The sequence below is a fragment of the Kogia breviceps genome, chromosome 4, assembly GCF_026419965.1.
Source record: "Kogia breviceps isolate mKogBre1 chromosome 4, mKogBre1 haplotype 1, whole genome shotgun sequence".
Taxonomy (NCBI): Eukaryota; Metazoa; Chordata; class Mammalia; order Artiodactyla; family Physeteridae; genus Kogia; species Kogia breviceps.
In genome coordinates this window covers 168,573,328-168,595,776 of record NC_081313.1, presented here as the reverse complement: position 1 = coordinate 168,595,776, position 22,449 = coordinate 168,573,328, and the positions used below count along the sequence as shown (strand labels likewise).

At 46.7% G+C, this 22,449-nt stretch overlaps 1 protein-coding gene across 1 annotated transcript; it reads right to left on the bottom strand.

Moving 5' to 3' along the window:
• Positions 1-12,176: 12,176 nt before the first annotated feature.
• TEKTL1 (tektin like 1) lies at positions 12,177-21,321 on the bottom strand. The gene is made up of 7 exons (XM_059063186.2): positions 20,357-21,321; positions 18,798-18,902; positions 14,128-14,326; positions 13,367-13,533; positions 13,136-13,231; positions 12,934-13,047; positions 12,177-12,471 (listed from the first exon to the last, which is right to left on the bottom strand). Exons 1-7 carry the CDS (start codon positions 21,044-21,046, stop codon positions 12,223-12,225), a joined length of 1,620 nt encoding a protein of 539 aa, XP_058919169.2. The 5' UTR covers positions 21,047-21,321; the 3' UTR covers positions 12,177-12,222.
• Between the last annotated feature and the right edge of the window lie 1,128 nt (positions 21,322-22,449).

Here is a 22,449-nt window from a genome sequence, read left to right as displayed (position 1 = left end):
GGAAATGAACCATGTGGCTATGATATACATTGCCAATCTCTGATCTCTTAAAAGCTTCTCCCCATGGTCTCCTTCTTTCTGTCTTCCTTCTTTCTGTATTTTCAGCCTTTTTTTTTTTTTTGTCAGTTGTTTCTCTTTCTGGTTGAGGAAAAATATTTGACAAGATCAGTGAAGTTGGGGGAAGGAAGCTGTTTACATGTGCCTGGTCTCAGGGTTACACATGAGAAAACAATTAAACCTTTACAGTGCTAAGAGAAACTGCCCCTTAGAGTAACCCCTTGTGTTATTGTGGACAAAGTCTCTTTTTTCTCCATTTTGAATTGCATTAAAAAGTCCTTCTTTGGTGAAGCCTATCTAATGCCTAGCTGTGAAAGGTAACAAGGAGCTAGGAGCACATCAAGGAGACAGATGCTTAGATAATTGTGTTGCAAAGTGATGAAAGTTTTAATAGAGGTGGTGTGATGCTGTGGAACAAGCCTTGGAATGGGTGCAGGATTCACTGCTTACCGTGTGACCCCGAGCATGTCACTTCTCCCCTTCCTCCTCTATAAAATAAGAGGATGGACCAGTGTCCTGAACTCGGCTCTCCCACCTCAGAGGCACAGACCTGACACCCGGCCAGAGCACCAAGACCCTGTCAGCCACACGGCTCAGAAGAAAAGGGAGAGAGAAAGAAAGAAAGAAAGAAAGAAAGAAAGAAAGAAAGAAAGAAAGAAAGAAAGAAAGAAAGAAAGAAAGAAAGAAAGAAAGAAAGAAAGAAAGAAAGAAAGAAAGAAAGAAAGAAAGAAAGAAAGAAAGAAAGAAAGAAAGAAAGAAAGAAAGAAAGAAAGAAAGAAAGAAAAGAAAGAAAGAAAATATAATAAAGTTATTAAAATAAAAAAAATTAAAAATAAATAATTAATAAAAAAAGAAAGAAGAGAGCAACCAAACCAGAAAACAAATCCACCAATGATAACAAGTGCTAAAAACTATACTAAAAAAACCCCCAAAACAAACAAACAAACAAAAAACAAATGAAAAATGGATGGACAGAACCCTAGGACAAATGGTAAAGGTAAAGTTATACAGACAAAATCACACAAAGAAGCATATACATTACACACTCACAAAAAGAGAAAAAGGAAAAAATATATATATATAAAAAAAGGAAGAGAGCAACCAAATCAATAAACAAATCTACCAATGATAATAAACTCTAAGTACTAATGTAAGATAAATATAAAACCAGAAACAAATTAGATGCAAAATGCAAACCCCAAGTCTACAGTTGCTCCCAAAGTCCACTGCCTCAATTTTGGGATGATTCGTTGTCTATTCAGGTATTCCAGAGATGCAGGGTACATCAAGTTGATTGTGGAGACTTAATCCACTGCTCCTGAGGCTGCTGGGAGAAATTTCCCTTTCTCTTCTTTGTTCGCACAGCTCCTGGGGTACAGCTTTGGATTGGCCCCGCCTCTGCATGTAGGTCACCTGAGGGCATCTTTTGGGAGGTCTGAGGTCTTGTGCCAGCGTTCAGTAGGTGTTCTGTAGGAGTTGTTCCACATGTAGTTGTATTTCTGATGTATTTGTGGGGAGGAAGGTGATCTCCACCTCTTACTCCTCCACCAGCTTGAAGGTCTCTCTGTCACTCTCCTCTTTGAGACAGTTTCCCTGTCTGAAAAGGACTTAGAAAGAATGCTAGATGCTTTATAACAATGACACTGAAAGGTGGGTTTTATGATCCCTTTTAATCCTCTGGAAATTGCTTCTCCCTTCTCTGGGCTCCCACAGTTTTGCCAGTTTATACTTTGTACAGCTTTCGATTCTTATTCTAGAGACTGAACAGGCAGCTCCATTTTTAGAACTGAAAGCCTGAGTTCTTTATGTTTGTCTCTATCAGGGTCAATAGTGTGGGCACAGAGCTGGTGTCAGGGAGAATTTGTTGAGTAAACAAACAAAAAAATGAACAAATAAAAGAAAGGATGATGGATGCATAAATGGATGAACACTTCTTCAGTTCTGCCCAAACTGTCCAGAGCATCCATTCATGCAGGGAGAGGGGAATGAGAGAGAGGGGCCTAGGGGAGAGAGAGAGAGAGACAGAGAGAGAGAGACAGAGAGAGAGACAGAGAGAGAGACAGAGAGAGAGAGAGAGAGAGAGAGACAGAGAGAGACAGAGACAGAGACAGAGAGAGAGAGAGAGAGACACAGAGAGAGAGAGAGAGAGACAGAGACAGAGAGAGAGAGAGAGACAGAGAGAGAGAGAGAGACAGAGAGAGAAAACCTAATATTTGCCAAATCACTTACTGACTATAGAAGTAGCTTCTCCTTAAAGCCAGCTGTCTCACCACTCTCCTAGCTGCCAACAAGGCTGGGCACCAAGGAGGGATAAGGACCTACGTGCAGACCTTGGAGAAGGGGTTACCAGCCCAGAATCTTCCCAGGTTTCTCCTGAGAGGCCTGTCTATAAATTGGGCAGCACAGCTGTCTGGGCCTGTATTGCCAGCAAGTTTGCTGTTGCTCAATAAACTTTAGGACAAGAGAGACGCACCCTTGATACAGCCTTGGTGAGGAAATAGGGCCAAACGCCCAAGGAATGAGTGATGGCAAAGCTAAGCTGATGCCCTCTGGCTAAGGGGGCTGAGGCAGAGCATCCAAATTAGCCAGGGCTTTTATGCCATTCCAACCACAAAGCACCCCGCAGGTCCAGCTCCTACAGCTATCATTGATCCATCATTTCCATCATTACACCTACTTCCATCCCCTCCATGTTTGACAGTGCATTTAATGCCAGCTTCACTTGTTTGTTATTGCATCGAGTCCTCAACAGCCCTAAGAGATCAGCATTCTTGCTCCCATGAAGGAACTGAGACTCAGAGGTGAAATGACCGCCCAACCACCAATTGACACAGTTGGTATTCACACCCAGGAGGGTCCAGCCCCAGAGGCTTTGCTCCAGCTGCCTCAGCTGATACTTCATTGATGATTCAGTCTCTCTCTTCGCTTCCTCGTGACCTTCCTTCTCTATTCTTTTTCAGCTTTAATTTTATTTCACTTTTAAATTCAATTTACTTTTATTTAAAAATTTTTAAATTTTTACATAATTTTAAAGGTTACACTCCATTTACAGTTATTACAAAGTATTGGCTATATTTCCCATGTTGTACAATACATTCTTTTTTTTAAACATCTTTATTGGAGTATAATTGCTTTCCAATGGTGTGTTAGTTTCTGCTTTATAACAAAGTGATTCAGCTATACATATACATATATCCCCATATCTCCTCCCTCTTGGGTCTCCCTCCCACCCTCTCTATCCCACCCCTGTAGGTGGTCACAAAGCACCGAGCTGATCTCCCTGTGCTATGCGGCTGCTTCCCACTAGCTATCTATTCTATGTTTGGTAGTGTATATATGTCCCTGCCACTCTCTCACTTTGTCCCATCTTACCCTTCCCCCTCCCCATATCCTCAAGTCCATTCTCTAGTAGTTCTGTGTCTTTATTCCCATCTTGCCCCATCTTACATCCAATAGTTTGTACCTCCCTTCTCCCATACCTATATTGCCCACCCCCTCTCGCCGCTGGTAATCATTAGTTTGTTCTCTATATTTGTGAGTTTGCATCTTTTTGTCTGTGGTATTTTTTAGATTCTACATATAAGTGACATGATACAGTATTTGTCTTTCTCTGTCTGACTTATTTCACTTAGCATAGTGCCCTTATTTTATGTTAACAGCTTTAATGAGATATAATTCACATACCATACAATTCACTTGTTTAAAGTGTACCATTCAATGGATTGTACTATAGTCACAGAGTTGTGCAACCATCACCACAGTCAATTTTAGGACATTTTTATGACCTCAAAGGGAAACCTTGTACCCTTTAGTTATTGCCCTGGATTCCACTCTCCCCCAACCTCCTATATCCCAACCCTAGGAAACCATTTCTCTACTTTTTTTTTTTTTTTTTTTTTTTTTTTTTTTTTTTTCGGTATGCGGGCCTCTCACTGTTGTGGCCTCTCCCGTTGCGGAGCACAGGCTCCGGACACGCAGGCCCAGCGGCCATGGCTCACGGGCCCAGCCGCTCCGCGGCATGTGGGATCTTCCCGGACCAGGGCACGAACCCGTGTCTCCCGCATCGGCAGGCGGACTCTCAACCACTGCGCCACCAGGGAAGCCCATTTCTCTACTTTTTGTTTCTATAAATCTCCCTGTTCTGGACATTTCACATAAATGAAATCATACAATATGTATCTTTTGTTTTTGGCTTCTTTCACTTGGCATAATGTTTTAAAGGTTCATCCATGTATGTCATTCCTTTTTATGGTTGAATTATATTCCATTCTATAGATATACCTCATTTTGTTCAACCATCCATACATTAATAGGTGTTTGGGTTGCTTCCACTTTTTGGCTATTATGAATCATGTTGCTATAAACGTTTGCATACAAGTTTTTGTGTAGATGTATGCTTTCATTTCTATTGAGCTTGTACCTAGGATTGGAATATTCAAATGAAACAGAAATTATTCAACAAAACTGGAACATTCCCCCCAAATGCTCTAGTTACTGTGGAAAACAGTATGGTGGCTCCTCAAAAAATTAAACAGAATTACCATTTGATCCAGCAATTCCACTTCCGGGTATATACACAATAGAATTGAAAACAGGGACTTGAACAGATGTTTGTACACTGGTGTTCACAGTAGCATTATTCACAATAGCCCAAAGGTGGAAACAACTCAGATGTCCAATGATGGATGAATGGGTAAAAAATGTGGTATATCCATACAATGGAATATTATTCAGCCTTAAAAAGGAGGGAAATTCTGACATATGCTACAACATGGATGAACTTAAAGGACATATGCTAAGTGAAACAAGCCAGACACGAAAGGACAAATATTGCATGATTCCACTTATATGAGGTGTCTAGAATATTGACATTCATAGAGAAAGAAAGTAGCATGGTGGATGCCAGGGGCTGGAGGAGGAGGAATGGGGAGCTAGTGCTTATTGGATACAGTTTTGGTTTGGGAAGATTACAAAGTTCTCTAGATGGATGGTAGTGATGTTTGCACAGCAATGTGAATGTATTAATGCCACTGAACTGGACACTTAAAAATGGTTAAAATAATAAATTTTATGTTTTGTATATTTTACCACAATAACAAGCTTTTGAAAACTGGAAACTTCCCATTCCCCCAGTTCTTTTGTTTTGAGATAATTCAGGCACAAGATGGGGCAGTTTTTCTCCAAATCTCCACTTCTGCATTGACTTACACAGTCGTAGCTGTTACATATGTTGGCTCATTCTACCAAATTATTCTATTACCTGCTTCGTTCACTTAATTTTATGTCTGAGTCATCTTTCCATGTCGGTTCATATGGAACGAACTCATTTTTGGTTTTCTCTTCAAAAAGTTTGAATTGCAGAATAAACTACATGCAGAAGAGCACAAATCATGTGTGTAGGTCAATGAATTTTCACTAACTGGACACACCAATGCAATTGGGCCCTGATCAAGGAAAAGAATGTGACCAGCTCCCCGTCCCTGAATTTCTTCTCCAGCTTCTTTTATTGTCATCACTCTGCCTCTCCCTTCCCCAAACATTCTTTTGGTATAGAATGTTATAGATGAACTTTACCTGTTTGGGGAACTTTATATGAGTGGAATTGCACAGTATATTCTCCTTTGTGTCTGGCTTCATTCAGTCAACATTATGTTTGTGAGATTCAGCTTTTCAAAAACTGAAGTATTAGAACTTCCCTGGTGGTCCAGTGGTTAAGACTTTGCCTTCCAATGCAGGGGATGTAGGTTTGATCCCTGGTCATGGGGCTAGGATCCCACATGCCTGGCAGCCAAAAAACCAAAATATAAGGCAGAAGCAACATTGTAACAAATTCAATAAAGACTTTAAAAATGGTCTACATCAAAAAAATCTTAAAAAAGAAAATTGAAGTATAGTTGATTTACAATATTGTGTTAGTTTTAGGTGTACAGCAAAGTGACTCAGTTATACATATATATATATTTTCACATTCTTTTCCACTATAGGTTATTACAAAATATTGAATATAGTTCCCTATGCTATACAGTAAGTCCTTGTTGTTTATCTATTTTATACATAGTGGTGGGTATCTGTTTATCCCATACTCCTAATTTAACCCTCCTCCCTTTCCTCTTAGGTAACCATATGTTTGTTTTCTGTGTCTGTGAGTCTGGTTCTGTTTTGTAAATAAATTCATTTGTATTATTTTTTAGATTCCACATATAAGTGATATCATATAGTATTTGTCTTTCTTTGACTTACTTCACTCAGTATGATAATCTCTAGGTTCATACATGTAGCTGCAAATGGCAATATTTCATTCTTCTTTTATGGAAGATTCAGCATTTTTTTTGCATATGTTTGTAGATCTTCAATCTTATCACTTTATTTTTCAATCCTTTTTTCATTAGTGCCCCCCACCAAGAAGCCGTTTTAGAAATTTTCTTAATTGCCCCTCCATGAAATTTAATATCACAGATATACTCTGTTTATTTAACCATCTATCTCTATTTATATCTATATTGTATATATATATATATATATATATATATTTTTTTTTTTTTTTTTTTTTTTGCGGTACGCGGGCCTCTCACTGTTGTGGCCTCTCCCGTTGCGGGGCACAGGCTCCGGACGCGCAGGCTCAGCGGCCATGGCTCACGGGCCCAGCCGCTCCGCGGCACGTGGGATCCTCCCGGACCGGGGCATGAACCCGTGTCCCCTGCATCGGCAGGTGGACCCTCAACCCACTGCGCCACCAGGGAAGCCCCGGGGGCAAGAACTTTTAAAGGGGAGTTTCAGGGGTGTTTTGGCAGAGGGACGGGGCAGAGCAGCACAGTCAGCTCTGACAGTCATCTCGAAATCAGCAACGCGGTGGTCTGATCAGTGTCGTCTTGGTTGTTTTAAGTACAGTTTAATCTTCAGTTCCAGGGTTTCTTCCCATTCCTTTGAGGCCAGTTCTTGGAATTGTGTGACATAGAGCAGCTTATGTCACGGCTACAATTTGGTCATCATGTAGTCATCTTCCTCCACCAGGTGGGGGCTTCAGTATCTGCAAAACAGCTTTCAGGATATGCCTCAGAGTATTATCTATAGCCCTTGAGGAATAACTAAAGTTTCCTGACTTTGTTTAATGACTAAATTATTATTATTTTGTCTTGTGTAATGGCTTAGAGTTTAAACTACAACTAAGTTCTAAGGCTAAGGGGATGCTTACAAACACTTGGTATTTTCCTTTTTTTTTTTTCATTTTAGCCATTCCAGTGCATGTGCAGCACCATTGGTTTTATAAGCTGCACAATATTCTATAGAACGGTTGTACAGTAATTGGTTTAGTCACCCTCCTGATGGTGGACATTTCGCATGTTTCCAGTTTTTCACCACGACAAGTAATGCTGCCACTAGCAACCTTGCACATTCCTCTTCAGGCACAAGATTGAGCCTTTTCCGGAGGAGAGGCTCCTAGAGGTGGAATCAAAGGGCATAGGCATCAAAATGTTTGATAAATTCTGAATTCAGGCTTGCCTTCCCAAGAGGCTTTAGCAAGTTGCTGAACAATCTTAAACAATATATGAGAGAGTGCCCATTTCCCTGCATCCTCAACAGCACAAGATATTCCCATAAGCCTCAGTTTCCTCATGTGGCAAATGAAGACCTACCTCCTAGGCTGCTGGGGAGATTCAGAGAGGCATTTCGTCTGTAAAGCACCCAACCATGTTAGTTCTTGGCATATAGGAGAATGCTATGTTTGCTTCTTTTCCATCTCTCCTTCTTCTTCTTCCTAGTTCTCCTCCTCCTTCATTCATTTTATTAAACAAATATTTATTGAGTACTCTGATGCTGGGTTGACATTGGTAAATAAAACTGATGTAGTTTCTCTCTTTGTGAAGATTACAATCTCATGTCATCTCTCTTTCTTCTTTCTCCTGCATCTTCACTGTCACCAACAGCACCCACAGATCTTGCAAAATGCCTCATTATCCCTAGTACTGTCACGAGTGTTAATTAAAGACATTTAATTAATGTGTGTGTGAGAAGCATCCCTTTTCATGTTTCCTCAAAATGACCCAGGTAAGGTCTGGCCATTCCAGGAGAGGATAGAACCACACACTGGGGAGGGCACAGACACATCCACAGAGATTGGGAAACATGTCGTCATGTTGTTCTGTGATGGTGTAAAAAGCACACATTGTTCACTGGAAGAGAAACAAAAACCAGAGAAAGACCCAATCAGACTGGACCCAACATGCAATCCTCATCCCATGCCAAGCATTTTAGCTAAGCTATGCTGCTTCTTCCTTTGTGCAATCTTTTTAAAAAATTATGTATTTTTTATTTATTTTATTTTATTTATTTATTTTAAAAATAAATTTTTTTATTTTTGGCTGCATTGGGTCTTTGTTGCTGTGCACAGTCTTTCTCTAGTTGTGGCATGCAGGCTTCTCGTTGAGGTGGCTTCTCTTGTTGTGGAGCACAGGCTCTAGGCGCACAGCCCTCAGTAGTTGCAGCACACGGGCTCAGTAGTTGTGGCTCGTGGGCTCTAGAGCACAGGCTCAGTAATTGTGGCACATGGGCTTAGCTGCTCTGCAGCATGTGGGATCTTCCCAGACCAGGGCTCGAACCCATTGGCAGGTGGATTCTTAACCACTGTGCCACCAGGGAAGCCCTGTATTTTTAATTGAAGTATAGTTGAGTTACAGTGTTGTGTTAATTTCTGCTGTACAGGAAAGTGATTCAGTTATTATATATGTATGCATATATATATACATTCTTTTAAAAATATTCTTTTCCATTTTGGTTTATCACAGGATATTGAATATAGTTCCCTTTGCTATACAGCAGGACCTTGCTGTTTATCCATTCTGTATATAATAGTTTGCATCTGTTAATCCCACACTCCCAGTCCCTTCCTCCCCCACGCCCCTCCCCCTTGGGAACCACAAGTCTGTGAATCTGTTTCTGTTTCATAGATAAGTTCATTGTGTTATATTTTAGATTCCACATATAAGTGATATCATATGATATTCGTCTTTTTCTGATTTACACACACATATACCATATCTTCTTTTTCCTTCATCTATCGGTAGTCATTTGGTTGTTTCCATGTCTTGGCTATTGTGAATAATGCTGCTATGAACATAGGGGTGCATGTATCTTTTTTAATTATAGTTTTGTCTGGGAACATACCCAGGAGTGGGATTGCTGAATCATATGGCAACTCTAATTTTAGCTTTCTGAGGAACCTCCATACTATTCTCCACAGTGCTTCTTTTTTATTTTTTTAAATAAATTTATTTATTTTATTTATTTATTTTTGGCTGCATTGGGTCTTTCCTGCTGCGCGTGGGCTTTCTCTAGTTGCGGCGAGGGGGGCTACTCTTCATTGAGGTGCACGGGCTTCTCATTGCAATGGCTTCTCTCGTTGCGGAGCACAGGCTCTAGGCATGTGGGCTTCAGTAGTTGTGGCTTGTGGGCTCAGTAGTTGTGACTCACAGGCTCTAGAGCACAGGCTCAGTAATTGTGGCTCATGGGCTTAGTTGCTCCATGGCATGTGGTATCCTCCCGGATCAGGGCTCGAACCCGTGTCCCCTGCATCTACAGGCGGACTCTCAACCACTGTGCCACCAGGGAAGCCCTGTAGACTTTTTGATAATGGTCATTCTGACTGGTGTGAGGTGATACCTCATTGTGGTTTTGATTTGCCTTTCTCTAATTATTAGTGATGTTGAGCCACTCTCCTTTTTATTACCTAACTGATTCATGTTCATGTTTCAGGTGACAACTTTAATGTCAGCTTTTTTAGGGGAACCTTTTATGACCTGCCTTCTCCCCACTGGGTAAGGGCTTCCTAGTTTTATGCATCCATTACACGTTAGTCTTCTCCTTTATAAAACTTCTGATTACTCAGGTCAGAATCTGTCCTGTCTTTTTATGGAGTGCTCACTGTGTGCCAGGAACTATCTTAAGCACTTTAAATGGATTCTCCCCGGGCTTCCCTGGTGGCGCAGTGGTTGAGAGTCCGCCTGCCGATGCCGGGGATATGGGTTCGTACCCCGGTCCGGGAAGATCCCACGTGCCGCGGAGCGGCTGGGCCCGTGAGCCATGGCCGCTGATCCCGCGCGTCCGGAGCCTGTGCTCCGCAACGGGAGAGGCCACAACAGTGAGAGGCCCGCGTACCGCAAAACAAAAACAGTGAAATCACGACCCCAAAACACATCAAAAAAGTGCCAAAAAGTAGACTCGAAAAGGATGCTTGTTTAGAGATGAGACCTGAAACAGGAAGGCAGAGCCTTGCCTTGCTTTACCTTCTGGGATTGTGTGGTCCGGACGCAAGTCTTCTACTGCTCTGTGCGTGCTCTCAAATGATCGGGGAAAGTGCCACGGTATTGGGGGTTTCGAATAAACTTTAGTGAATTCGGTGAATTCACAAATACAGAATCTTTGAGTCATGGGGATCAGCTGTTGTTTCTTTGTTAAAATTCCTTGAAATTGTGTGTGTTATCTGCTTCCTGTTGGCATCCTGACGGGTACAGGCAGGAAGTGCCTGAAGAACATTCCCAGGGAAGTTAGAACCCTAGGGAGTCCCTGATGGTCCCCAGGCTGTGGAGTCCCTCCTGAGATAAGGGAGCTGGCTGTGATGCCCACGGACTCTGAGTCAGACACTGCTGGTTTGAACCCCCAGCCCTACTCGTCAGCTCTGTGATCCTGCGCATGCAGCTCTCTCTTTTTTCTGTGTATTTTCCTGTTAAACGAGCATAATTTGCTCCATCTACACCCGGTTGTTATGGTGAGCCCATGGATGCTTGTAGTCTGGAGCAAGAGAGCGCGAGCATGGATTCAGACCCAGGTTTAAATCCTGCTTTGTTCCTTGCTGGCTCTATGACCCTGGGCAAATGAGTTCACCTTCCTGAACTTCATTTCCTTCTCTGTACAATGTTGACTGGGCTCGGTTGTGACCGTGTGACTTTGCCAAAAGGATAATATTTGTGAGGGCGATTTTTAGCATCTGCGTGGCCAGTCTCATGACAGAGGAATCGTGTGTGATTTGGTCTTTGCTGTATCCCCAGCACCGAACACAGTCTCTGGCGTGAAGCAGTTGCTTGGGAAATACCTGTGGCTTGAATGAACACCCCTTATTCTATGTACGCTACACCCTGGAATCTTCCTATGAGAGCAGATGATTATCACAGCTTGGGGTGAAGAGTTCTGTGATGGGATGGTGTCCAAGAGAACAGAGAGGAGAAAGTGAACTATGCCTGAATGGGTGGGTGCAGTCAGGTGGGCTTCCTGTAGGAGACCACACTGGAGCTGCATCCAAAAGGAAGATATTGGCTGCACTTGATCAACTTGTGAGCTCCCCGAAAGCAGGGGCCATGTAAGCCTTGCTCACTGCTGCACTCTCAGCAGCTGGTTCAGAACCTGGCACTTTATAGGGGCTTAATAAAGGATGCTGTGAATTTTGAAGTAGCCCCTCCCCCAGGTAAATGGAGAAAAGGGAAGCAGGGAGGGCTCAATTCCACCTCTGCACTGGAGTTGCTTGGGGTCTGGGAATATAAACAGCCTCCACTAGAGAGAGCTCCAGGGGAAGCTTCATCTCTGTGTGTGTGTGTGTGTGTGTGTGTTTTGTCAATAAAGTCAGAATCCTAGCTCTGCTTGGAGAGCAGGCTGTGGAGTTAGGTATTAAAATTCCATCTCTTCTACTTACTAGCTGCATGGCCTTGGGCATCGGCTTAACCTCACTGTGCTTCACCTTCCTTAACTGTAAAATGGGAATAACAATTCACCTGCAGTTGAGGATATTTTATATGCAGCCACCATTCTATAGGTCTTAAATGTATGAACTCATCTATCCTTATGACAAGGCTTCGAGGTGAATGCTGTAATTCTACATTTTACAGGTTGGAGACACTGAGGCCAGAGAGGAACAGTGACTTGCCTAAGGCCACACAATCTGCAATCGGGGAGCCAGGATTTGAACCCTAGAAATATGGTGGCCAAATCCATTCTATTAACTTCCAGGATACACGACCTATAAAATGTTGTAGGGTAAGTGACCAGTAGGTGCCTGATAAGTGATAATTATTAGGTTTTTTAAAATGGTAATTCTGCTAGAGGGAGCTCGGAGAGAGGATGGGTCAGGAGAGAGGGAGGGCCGCCGGGCTGGGGCCGACTGGGGCTACGGTGCGCCTGTCACTTGCGGGCGATGCTGGACTCCGCGCGCGGTGGCGGGCGCGGGTCCCAGTCGTTGACCAGGCGCTGCGCCTGCTCATAGCACACGTGCGGGTGCCGCTGGCGGAGGCGCAAGCGCACGACGTTGGAGTCCACTTCCTGCCCGATCTTCTTGCAGTTGAGGCTCCAGGTGAGGTCCTTGCGCATGGACAGCAGCTCCTCCAGGATCTTTTCCACATGCGAGATGCGGCGCTGCAGTTTGTCAGTGCCCTGGAGACGGGGAGGGGCCGTGTTGAGAAACAGGCGAGCCCCCGCGAGGCGCTATCTGGGATGCGAGGACACACCTGGGCCAGGTGTGCGTGTGAAAGGGCCTCTCCTGGGAAGGCGCACTGCTAGGAGGGGAGAGCCTCAAATGGGGTTGGGAGTTACACACCTGGGCCAGAATGGACTTGGAAAAGAACCTGTGGTGGGGCGGGTATGAAGGAGGGGATGCACCTGCAGCTGCGGGGAGGAGCGGACCTTGGATAGAGGTGGGGCAGAGGTTGAGGGAACTTATCTGGGACAGGTGTGGGTATTGAAGAGCACCCTTCTGGTCGAGGAGGTGAAGGACTCACAGACCTGAGTGAGGGGGTCTTACCTGGGCTAAATGTGCTTGAGAAAGGAGTCTTACCAGGGTAGGGCCGCGCCTGGAGAGGGCGAGCAGGCGCGGAAGGGGGATGGACAGGGGCTTACCTGGGCGAGGCGCGTGGCCTCCGGGAGTTGGGTGCCCACGTGTCTCTGATACGTGCGAACCAGAGGTCTGTCCAGTTTCTCTCGAGTCTCCAGGTGACTTTCTGACAGAGGACCCTGGCGGAGTGTGGTGCGTAGAGCCGTGAGGCCCAGCCTACCCGACGCCCCTGGCCGCATCCCCGCAGACCCTTTTCCCAAGCCGTACCTTGAGGAGGCCGCAGGTGATGTGCAGCTCCTGGGTGAGTTTCGTGCACCGGTGGATGGTTCTCCTCATGAGCCCTAAGGTCACGTTCAGTCTATCCTGGGTGGGTGGGAGCACAGGGAGAATCACAAGGGCTTCCTGTCCCCTCCCCTCCTGCGTCCCCCTTCTCCCTCCTCTGTACTATAGCATCCTGGACTCCAGCCGCCAACTCGGAGCGACGCCGGCGGGGCCCACCTTCAGCTCCAGGGTCTCGCGCGTTTTCTGCGCTAGCGAGGCGCACACGCGGTCGCTTATCTGCTGTTGCTGCTCTCGGACGTCCTCCTCGTTCTTTGCCATATCTAGCAAAGTGTCCTTGGACTCCATTAACAGTCGCTTGGCTTCGTACAGCGCCGTGGCGCACTCTGACGGAGTGGAGAGGAGGGACGCGTCGGGGATGTCAGGGTCTCCCTTTCCCAACCCTGGCTTTCTGCGTCCCCCTCTCTCTTCTCAGGTGGTGGTGGGCCCTGGGCAAGGGGGCTTTATTGATGGACAGGCAGAAAGTCCAGGGGGGGGGCCAAGAGCGGGGTTAGTAGGAGCAGCATCAGGGAGTGACTGAATGGGTCGCAGCGTGCAGGGGAAAGAGCTAGTCAAGAACGTGCGCTCTGGGCTTCCCTGGTGGCGCAGTGGTTGAGAGTCCGCCTGCCGATGCAGGGGACGCGGGTTCGTGCCCCGGTCCGGGAAGATCCCACGTGCCGCGGAGCGGCTGGGCCCGTGAGCCATGGCCGCTGAGCCTGCGCGTCCGGAGCCTGTGCTCCGCAACGGGAGAGGCCACAACAGCGAGAGGCCCGCGTACCGCAAAAAAAAAAAAAAAAGAACGTGCGCTCTGCTGGAGACTGGCACCCCTCTCTCTTGGTCGAGGGGGCGCAGTTACCCGGGGAAGGTGGCAGCCGAGAAGTGGGGGAGAGGTGAGCACCAAGGAAATCCCCTATAGTGGACTCCTTTCTGTGGGGTTTTACCTGGGGTATAGGTGCCCACAGGGTCTGGAGGCGGGGTTTGCAGGCCCTGAGTGCGCCGAGAGGGAACTCGGGAGGGGTTCACCCAAGAGTGGCGGCCGGCCTGCTCCAGAACCTTGTCCAGCGGCTGGTTCATTAGCTCCACGGCTTGGAGCCTCTCCTTACAGCAGAAGACCAGAGTGTCCCGGCAGGAGGCCAGGGTCTGGGAGCGAGGAAGGAGAGAGAGGCAGAGGTCAACTGTAAGCTGGGAGATTGGGGGAAGTGACTCGTGATCGATTTCTCAGCTACTGGCTGCAAAGTGTTTTGCCTCCAAATTGACTTTCTCCAGTTCTTGTTGCAGCCGGAAAGGAGCAACCCGTTTTCAAGTGGAAGCTCAGACGCCCAATACCCTCAGCCTTCAGTGGTCCCCGGGTGGGGAGTAAGGAACAGTAGGGGCTTGGTGGCAGCTTTCCTGTTCCCAGTATTAGCTGCTTGGGTTCTGTGCCTGGCTCTGCTCTGGCACCCTGAGAAAGCCCCTCTCCCATCAATTTCCCCATGTGTGAAGTGGAGAGGAATTTAGCTGTACCTACACTTTGGTCTTCTTGTGCCATCCCTTCTCCTCAGTTGCATTCAGGCCTTATCCCACCCCCATCCCTAGTCTCCAGGTCTCCCTTCCTCTTCTCTACTCAGTATGAAGAACCCTCAGCTGTCTTCAGAGTTCCTCTTTCCAGGCTCTACTGCATCTGGACCCCCATCCCTACCCCAATCCTACTTCCACTGTTATAAAATATATTGCATTCCTTAGATATTGGAAAGTCATATTAAAACAGAAGACTTTACATATATCCATATAAACACCACATTCATCAAAATATAGAATCTTTCCATCACCTCAGAAATTCCCTTGATGCCCTGTACCTCTTTCCCGCTAAGCTGCCTAGTAGATTAGCTAAGGGCTCAGTAAACTACAGACTTTGGGCTGGCCATCTGGTTTTGTAAACAAAACTTCATTGGAACATGGCGTGCTCATTCATGTACATATTGTTTATGGTTGTTTTTTTTGTTTGTTTGTTTTTTTGCGGTATGCGGGCCTCTCACTGTTGTGGCCTCTCGCGTTGCGGAGCACAGGCTCCGGACGCGCAGGCTCAGCGGCCATGGCTCACGGGCCCAGCCGCTCTGCGGCATGTGGGATCCTCCCGGACCGGGGCACGAACCCGTGTCTCCTGCATCAGCAGGCGGATTCTCAACCACTGCGCCACCAGGGAAGCCCTGTTTATGGCTGGTTTTGTGCTCCACTGGCCAAGTTAAGTATAGATCTTTCTTGTGTTACGACGGGGTTACATCCCCGTCGTAAGTGGAAAATAGTATGTTGAAATGCATTTAATACGCTTAACTTACCAAACAGCATAGCTTAGCCTAACCTACCTTAAATGTGCTCAGAACACTTACATTAGTCTACAGTTGGGCAAAATCATCTAACACAAGGGCTATTTTTATAACGAAGTGCTGAATATTTCGTGTTATTTATTGAATACTGTACTGAAAATGAAAAAAGAATGGTTGTATGGGCACAGAATGGCTATAGGGGTGTCAGTTATTTACCCAGTGGCTGACTGGGAGCTGTGGCTCCCTGCTGCTGCCCGGCATCATGAGAGAGGATTGTACTGCATATTGCTAGCTGGGGAAAGGAGAAAAATTCAAAATTTGAATTACAGTTTCTACTGAATGTGTATCACTTTTGCACCATCATAAGTTGAATCATTGTCAGTTAAGGACCATCTGTAATTGTGACAGAGACTGTATTGCACACAAAGCTTAAACAATTTACTACCTGACTCTTTAAAAAAAGCTTTTGAAATTTAGAACTTCCTATAAGTGGAATCATACAGTGTGTACTTTTAATGTCCAGCTTCTTTTGCTGAATATCGTATCATTGAGATTCATCCATTTAGGTAAAAAATGGATTTTAAAAGTCTTTCATTCATTAATGAATTCAAATATTCATTAAGCCCTTCCTGTATGCTGGGCAGTGGGCCAGGTGGCAGGGATGCAGTGGGGAAAAATGATCCAGTTCCTGACCAAAGGAAGTGAGAGGGTCAGCATGTGCAGATAAGATTGGATAGTGAGTGAATCAGAGAAATGGGGATTATCTGAAAGGGTGCATGGGATCAAAAGAGGTGTTTTTTTAAATTGTGGTAAAATAGACATAGAAATTTGCCAAGTAAACCATTTTAAGTGTACAGTTCAGTGGCATTAAGTATATTCAAAATGTGCAACCCTCACCACTGTCCATTTTCAGAACTTTTCACCATCCCAGATAGATCTGTATCCATTAAAGTATAACCCCCCCGTTTGTTCACTGGTGAGAATGATCCAATAAAGAAAGAAATATTGATGATGCAGGAGAAGGGGAGAAGATAGGTGTGGCAGGTAGACAGAATTATAGGACTGGCACAGGAAAAATGAGAGAAGTTTTCTTCAGTGGTTTCCATGCATTGGGGCCATTCATTGAGAATGAAGAAAGAGCAGGGCGTTGGAGAGATCTGAAGGAAGAGAAGGTATGAAGTAACTTGCACAGCGGGACAGCAAGCCTTCTAGAGACACATGGTGAGATCTCTGGGAAAGCTCTGTGTGTCAGTTTGAGATCTGAGTTCATGCTTTTAAGTTGAAACACGTCTATTTGGTGTGAGCATTTTTCTCCTGGGTTTATATCTGTCTTGTCTTTTCCCACCTCCCAATTTCCCTTTCTCTCTTGCAAGCCCTTCCCTAAGGGAGCCACAGGGCCTTCTCTCTTGTCTGTTTCAGACTTCCTTGAAGGATTTTTCAGGATCACCAGATTTAAAGGAATATGACAGCGGCCTGGGGGTGCCATAGTTTGAGTGCAATTAAGGTTCAGCACCACGGACAGCAGGCGCACCAGCTCCTAAATCCTTTCCCCCAACTCCACTCTCCCAGCCCTGGCTGGTCCCTTCTTTGAATGCCCCTATAATATGAACTCCTTGAGGGCAAGGCCAGTTCTGTACTGTTCACAACTTTGTCCCCAACGCCAAGCACGGTGGTTGGGACACCAGGGTACTGGATTAATATTTGTCAAATGGAAGAGTCAAAAGTACACACAGGCTCCATGAAACATAAGTACTCTCCCATCTCCATTAGTGATCCCATAAGGAAATCCTTGTTACAAGAGTGAAGGATTCAGTGAGAGACCATCGCTGGCTGGAGCTGACAGAGACAAGCACATAGTACAGTGTAAAGAGCTCAAGACGTCTGAGTTGAATCATGAGGAAGTTCTCCCACTTCTGGGTACATCAAAGGAAATCAGGACCTCGAAGAGAAATAAATAGCTCCCATGCACATTTCAGCATTATTCACAACAGCCAAGACATAGAAACAATCTAAATGTTGACAGATGAATGGATAAAGAAAATGTGATATAATATAATATATAATACAGTAATATAATAATATTAGTAGTAATTACCAGTAATAACAATATTGCTATATTATATTAATACTATTACTCTACTAATAATATATAGCAATAATATTAATATATTAATAATTAATATATTATGTAGATATCAATATATTATAGTATATAATAATGTATAATATATAATGAAATATTATTCAGCCTTAAAAAAGAAGGAAATCTTGCCATTTGTGACATCATGGATGAGCCTGGAGGATATTATGCTACGTGAAATAAGCCAGATGCAGAAAGGTCTCGCTTATATGTGGAATCTAAAATAGTCACATTCAGGGCTTCCCTGGTGGCGCAGTGGTTGAGAGTCCGCCTGCCGATGCAGGGGACGCGGGTTCGTGCCCCGGTCCGGGAGGATCCCACGTGCCGCCGAGCGGCTGGGCCCGTGAGCCGTGGCCGCTCTGAGCCTGCGCGTCCGGAGCCTGTGCTCCGCAACCGGAGAGGCCACAACAGTGAGAGGTCCGCTTACCACAAAAAAAAAAAATTAAAAAATAAAATTAAAAAAAATAGTCACATTCAGAGAGGGAGAAAGTAGAATGGTGGCTGTCAGGGGCTGATGGGAGAGAGAAATGGGGAGATGTTGGTCCAGTTGTACAAAGTTTCAGTTATGCGTGATGATTAAGTTCTGGGGATCTAATGTAACTATAGTTAACAATACTGTCTTTTATAATCGAAATTTGCTAAGCGTTCTGACCACACACACGAGGTGATTATGATGATTATTTCACAGTGTACACATATATCAAATCCTCGATTTGTACATTTAAATATATACACAATTTAAATTTGTTAATTAATTGTATCTTGCTAAAGCTGGAAAAAATAGACGCCTGAGCTGAAACCACAGCCCTACCACTGGCTAGCTCCATGCCTTGGGTGAGGCCATGTCTTTCTGAGCCTCAATTTCCTCATCTCTAATGAGGGGATCATAGTTCTATTTTACAGGAGGATTTTGAAGACTTAATGACTGCACAGGGCTTGGCACAGAGGGGGATGTTCCTTGCTATTTTGAGGCCCCACTCCATCTCTCAGAGCTCCAGTCTTTCCATTTCATAAAGTGGAAATACGGTGAATGTGAGGTCAGGGTGGGGCGGGTGTGTGGGTTGAGGGATTTGCTGTTGCTACAGTCCGCAAGGTTAGAGCAGTTTGCCCATTAGGTGGCCAAGGGTACCCCTCCAGCTCCCTTAAAATGGCTCCAGGTATTCCCAACCTTGAGCAGGGCCTCAGATTTTTCCATATCTTTCTCCATCTTCCTCTTCATGCTCTTTAGCTCCTCTTTCTCCCAGGTAAGCATACTGTCAGCTTTGTCAGGGATCTGGAAAACAAGGAGAGAATCTTTCACACCTTTGGGAGAGGGCTGGAGGGAGAGCTCTCCTTCCCGAGTAGTAGAGGGTTTGCCAACCTCATAAACTCTGGGTTTGGGGAATGGAGTTGGAGGCACTCTCGCCTTTGGGGGGATCTCACTCTCTGGGAAGGCTTTTACCTTTTAGGGGGCTCTCACTTGGGGTAGGTCTTACCCTCTAGAGAGTGGGGCTGGGGGCTTCTCCCTTTTACAGGTGGGAGCCCAGTGAGCTGGGATGGAAGTGACTTCACCTGGGCAAAGGTTATCATCACTTTCTGGGGCTGAGGGTCCCCCTTCCTTGGTGATGGTCTTATCTTCTCTCCCTGGCTAGAAGTGGAGGAGTCTCATCATACGAATGATGAGGGTCTGCCCTCTTGAGGTCTTACTATCTGGATCTGGGGGCTGGGACTAGGAATCCCACCCTGTGGGTGGGGTCTCACCTCTCCCCGGGGAGGCTGGAATATTCTCCCCTTTTGGGGTGGGGGTCTGGGGTTTCACTTTAGGGGGAGGATTTCACCAGGGCTGGGACTAGGGGTCTCACCCTTTCGCCCTGGCTAGGGGCTTAACTCTCAGGTGCAGGGGCTGGGAGTCCAAGGGTCTCAATCTTTAGGCAAAATCTGTTCCTTTAGGCCTGGGTGAGGCCCCGGGGAGGGGTTCTCACTCTCTGAGGCTGGTGGAGGACTTTGATTAGAGTTTTAAAAATAAGGGTTTTTTTTTTTTTTTGTGGTACGCGGACCTCTCACTGCCGCGGCCTCTCCCATTGCGGAGCGCAGGCTCCGGACGCACAGGCTCCGGAAGCGCAGGCTCAGCGGCCATGGCTCACGGGCCCAGCCGCTCCGCGGCACGTGGGATCCTCCTGGACCGGGGCACGAACCCGCGTCCCCCGCATCGGCAGGCGGACCCCCAACCACTGCGCCACCAGGGAAGCCCAAATAAGCCTTTTGAGGAGAGTTTCTTCTGGGTTGGGACCAGGACATCACCCACTCTGCTCAGCTGGGGGCTTCGTGTGTGTTTTCAGTGGGATCGGGGCACTGAGGGTCTCATGCCTGTGGGTGGGTCTCACCCTCTGCGCCTAGGGACTGGGTGAGTGATTTCATGTCTGGGCTGGGGGTTGTAGATTTTACTCTTTGGGAAGGATTTCATCTAGTCTGACTCAAGGGTCCCACCTTCTCTCCCTGGCTGGGAGACTGGGATCGATTCCCGCTCTGGGGCAAGGGGCCTGAGAATCTCATCTCTTTGGGAGGATCTCCGCCTCTGGCGCTGGGAACAAAGGCACCTCATCTCGGGGGTATTTTCTTGTGCTCTCACTCAGTGAAGCTGGGACGGGTTGGAGAGTTCTCTCTATAGGGTGGGTTTTGCCCAGGCTGTGCACCTGGGAGCGGAGGCCTCAGTCTTTGCGACTGGGCTGGGGGGAATGGTGGTCCCACCTTCTCAGACGTGGGCCGGTAGCCCCGCAGCTTGACGCTCTGCTGGTTAATAAGCAGTGCCTTGCGCACTTCGCTGAGCCTGTGGTCGGTAGCCTCCCGCTGGCGCTGCAGCAACCGCAGCTGCCCATTGATCTGGTGCTGGGCGCGGTTGAGGCGGGCGGCCGTGAGGCGCGCCCCACGAGCGTGCGCGTGCACCGCCCCGGCCGTCTGCAGGGCCCGCGCGTCGCGGTACATGGGCAGCGGCAGGCGCGCATGCCAGGCGGGCGGCTTCATCTTGCCTTTCCACAGCATAACGCCCTCACCCGGCAGTGGCTTCTCCGTGGTGCTGCCGCCTTTGAGCATCTCCACGCCGAAGCGCCAGGGCAGGATGTAGGCGGCCCGGCAGAGGTGGCGCGCCGTGTGTGGGTCCCGCACGCTGTCCTTGGGCTGCCACATGGTCACCGCCTCTTGCCCACAGCGGTCGGTCAGCTGGTGCACCTTCTGTGTCAAGGCCTTGGTCGCCTCGCGCCATGCCGGAGGCCCAACACGCGTGTCCTGGCTGTGCTCAACCGGGGGTATCAACACGGGCATGGTCCCTGCTTGGTGACCTCGCCTGGCCCGAGGTCCTCTCCAGGAGGGGCAGGGATCCCCCAGCGTCACGCAACTCCTTCCTGGCCTGAAGAGGGAGTGAAGCCGAGCACCCATCACCATGACGACCGTGGCAACATCGCAGGCAGAGTTCCAAAAGTGGGGGAGGGGAAAGGCTACAGGGAAGGGTTGGATGGACTCTCTGCTTTGGAGCCAGGCAGAGGTGGCTGGGAGTCCTGGCTCTTTGAGAAAACGGACCTCATCTAGCCCACCCCTCTCTGTTGCTTCTTACCCTCCAGGAACACGGGCCTTCTTCCAGCTCTGAGGACATGCTAAGGTCTTTCCCACTTCAAAGCTTTAGATTTGCTGTTCCTTCTGTGTAGTATACTCCGTTCCACCTCCTTCCCACGGCTGGCTCCTTTTCAGTCTTCAGAACCCAGCTTAAATATTACCATCTTAAAGGAGTCTTGCCTTAGTGCAATATCTAAGCCCTACTCTCTCCCATCACTCAGGATTTTTAGTGCAAGCCACAGCAAAGGAAAAGATGGTTTCCCGGTCAGAATCACAGCCAAAAAATACAAAGACACGTGGTGGCTCTTGAGGACACCATGGCTACCACTGCAGAAATCTCAGCTGCTGGTTGGCTGTCCCTGAGAATGGCACTGTTACTGCGACCAGCAACTGAGTCAGTTCTCTATAGTACCTGCTTTTTTGCCCCCTTAGTTCCCAGGGTCCAAGGTGGCTGCATCTAATTGCCTGAGCCTGTGTCACATGATCATGCCTGAGCTACAAGGGAAGCTAGGAAAGTGACTCATGTCTGAACTTCCTGTTTCTATGCCAGAAGGAGGACTTTGTTCTCCACCCACCAAGACTTACATGATGTATAATTCCTCCAACGTAGGAAGCCTCTCAGAGTCTGGGGAAGAAAATGAGACAATTGCCCTCAATCTCTCCCCCATAATTCTCCATCACATCACCTTGTTTGTTTCCTTCTAGCAGTGGCATCTTTATCTGGGCCATCGATAGGCATCTCAAACTCGACAGGTTCAAAACCACACTTTTGATTAATCTCCCTGATCTTTTCCCTCTGCTAGTGTCCTTTGACTTGATAGTTAACCAACCATCCACCCCAGTTGTTCATGTTAAAATCTTAGGAAGCTTCCTTAATTTTTTTGTGGCCACATCCAATCCATCAGCAAGTTTTGCCTGTCTTACCTTCAAAACTTATCTCCAATATGATCTTTTTTTTTCTCCATTGCTACCAGCGGCGTTCTCATTCTCATTCACACCATCATTTCTCACTCACCTGGTCTCCCTGTCTACCCCCTCCTCCCTTGCGTCCCCAAATTCATTCTCCACACTACAGTCAGCACTACGTGTTAAACTAGAGCACATCACTTTCTTGCTTAAAAAACCTTCAGTGAATCTCATTGTTACTTAGAATAAAATCTGAGATCTTTACTCAAAAGTGTCACTTCCCCGAACTAACTCATCTTCTATCTTCCACCCCCCAGGTCCACTCCGCA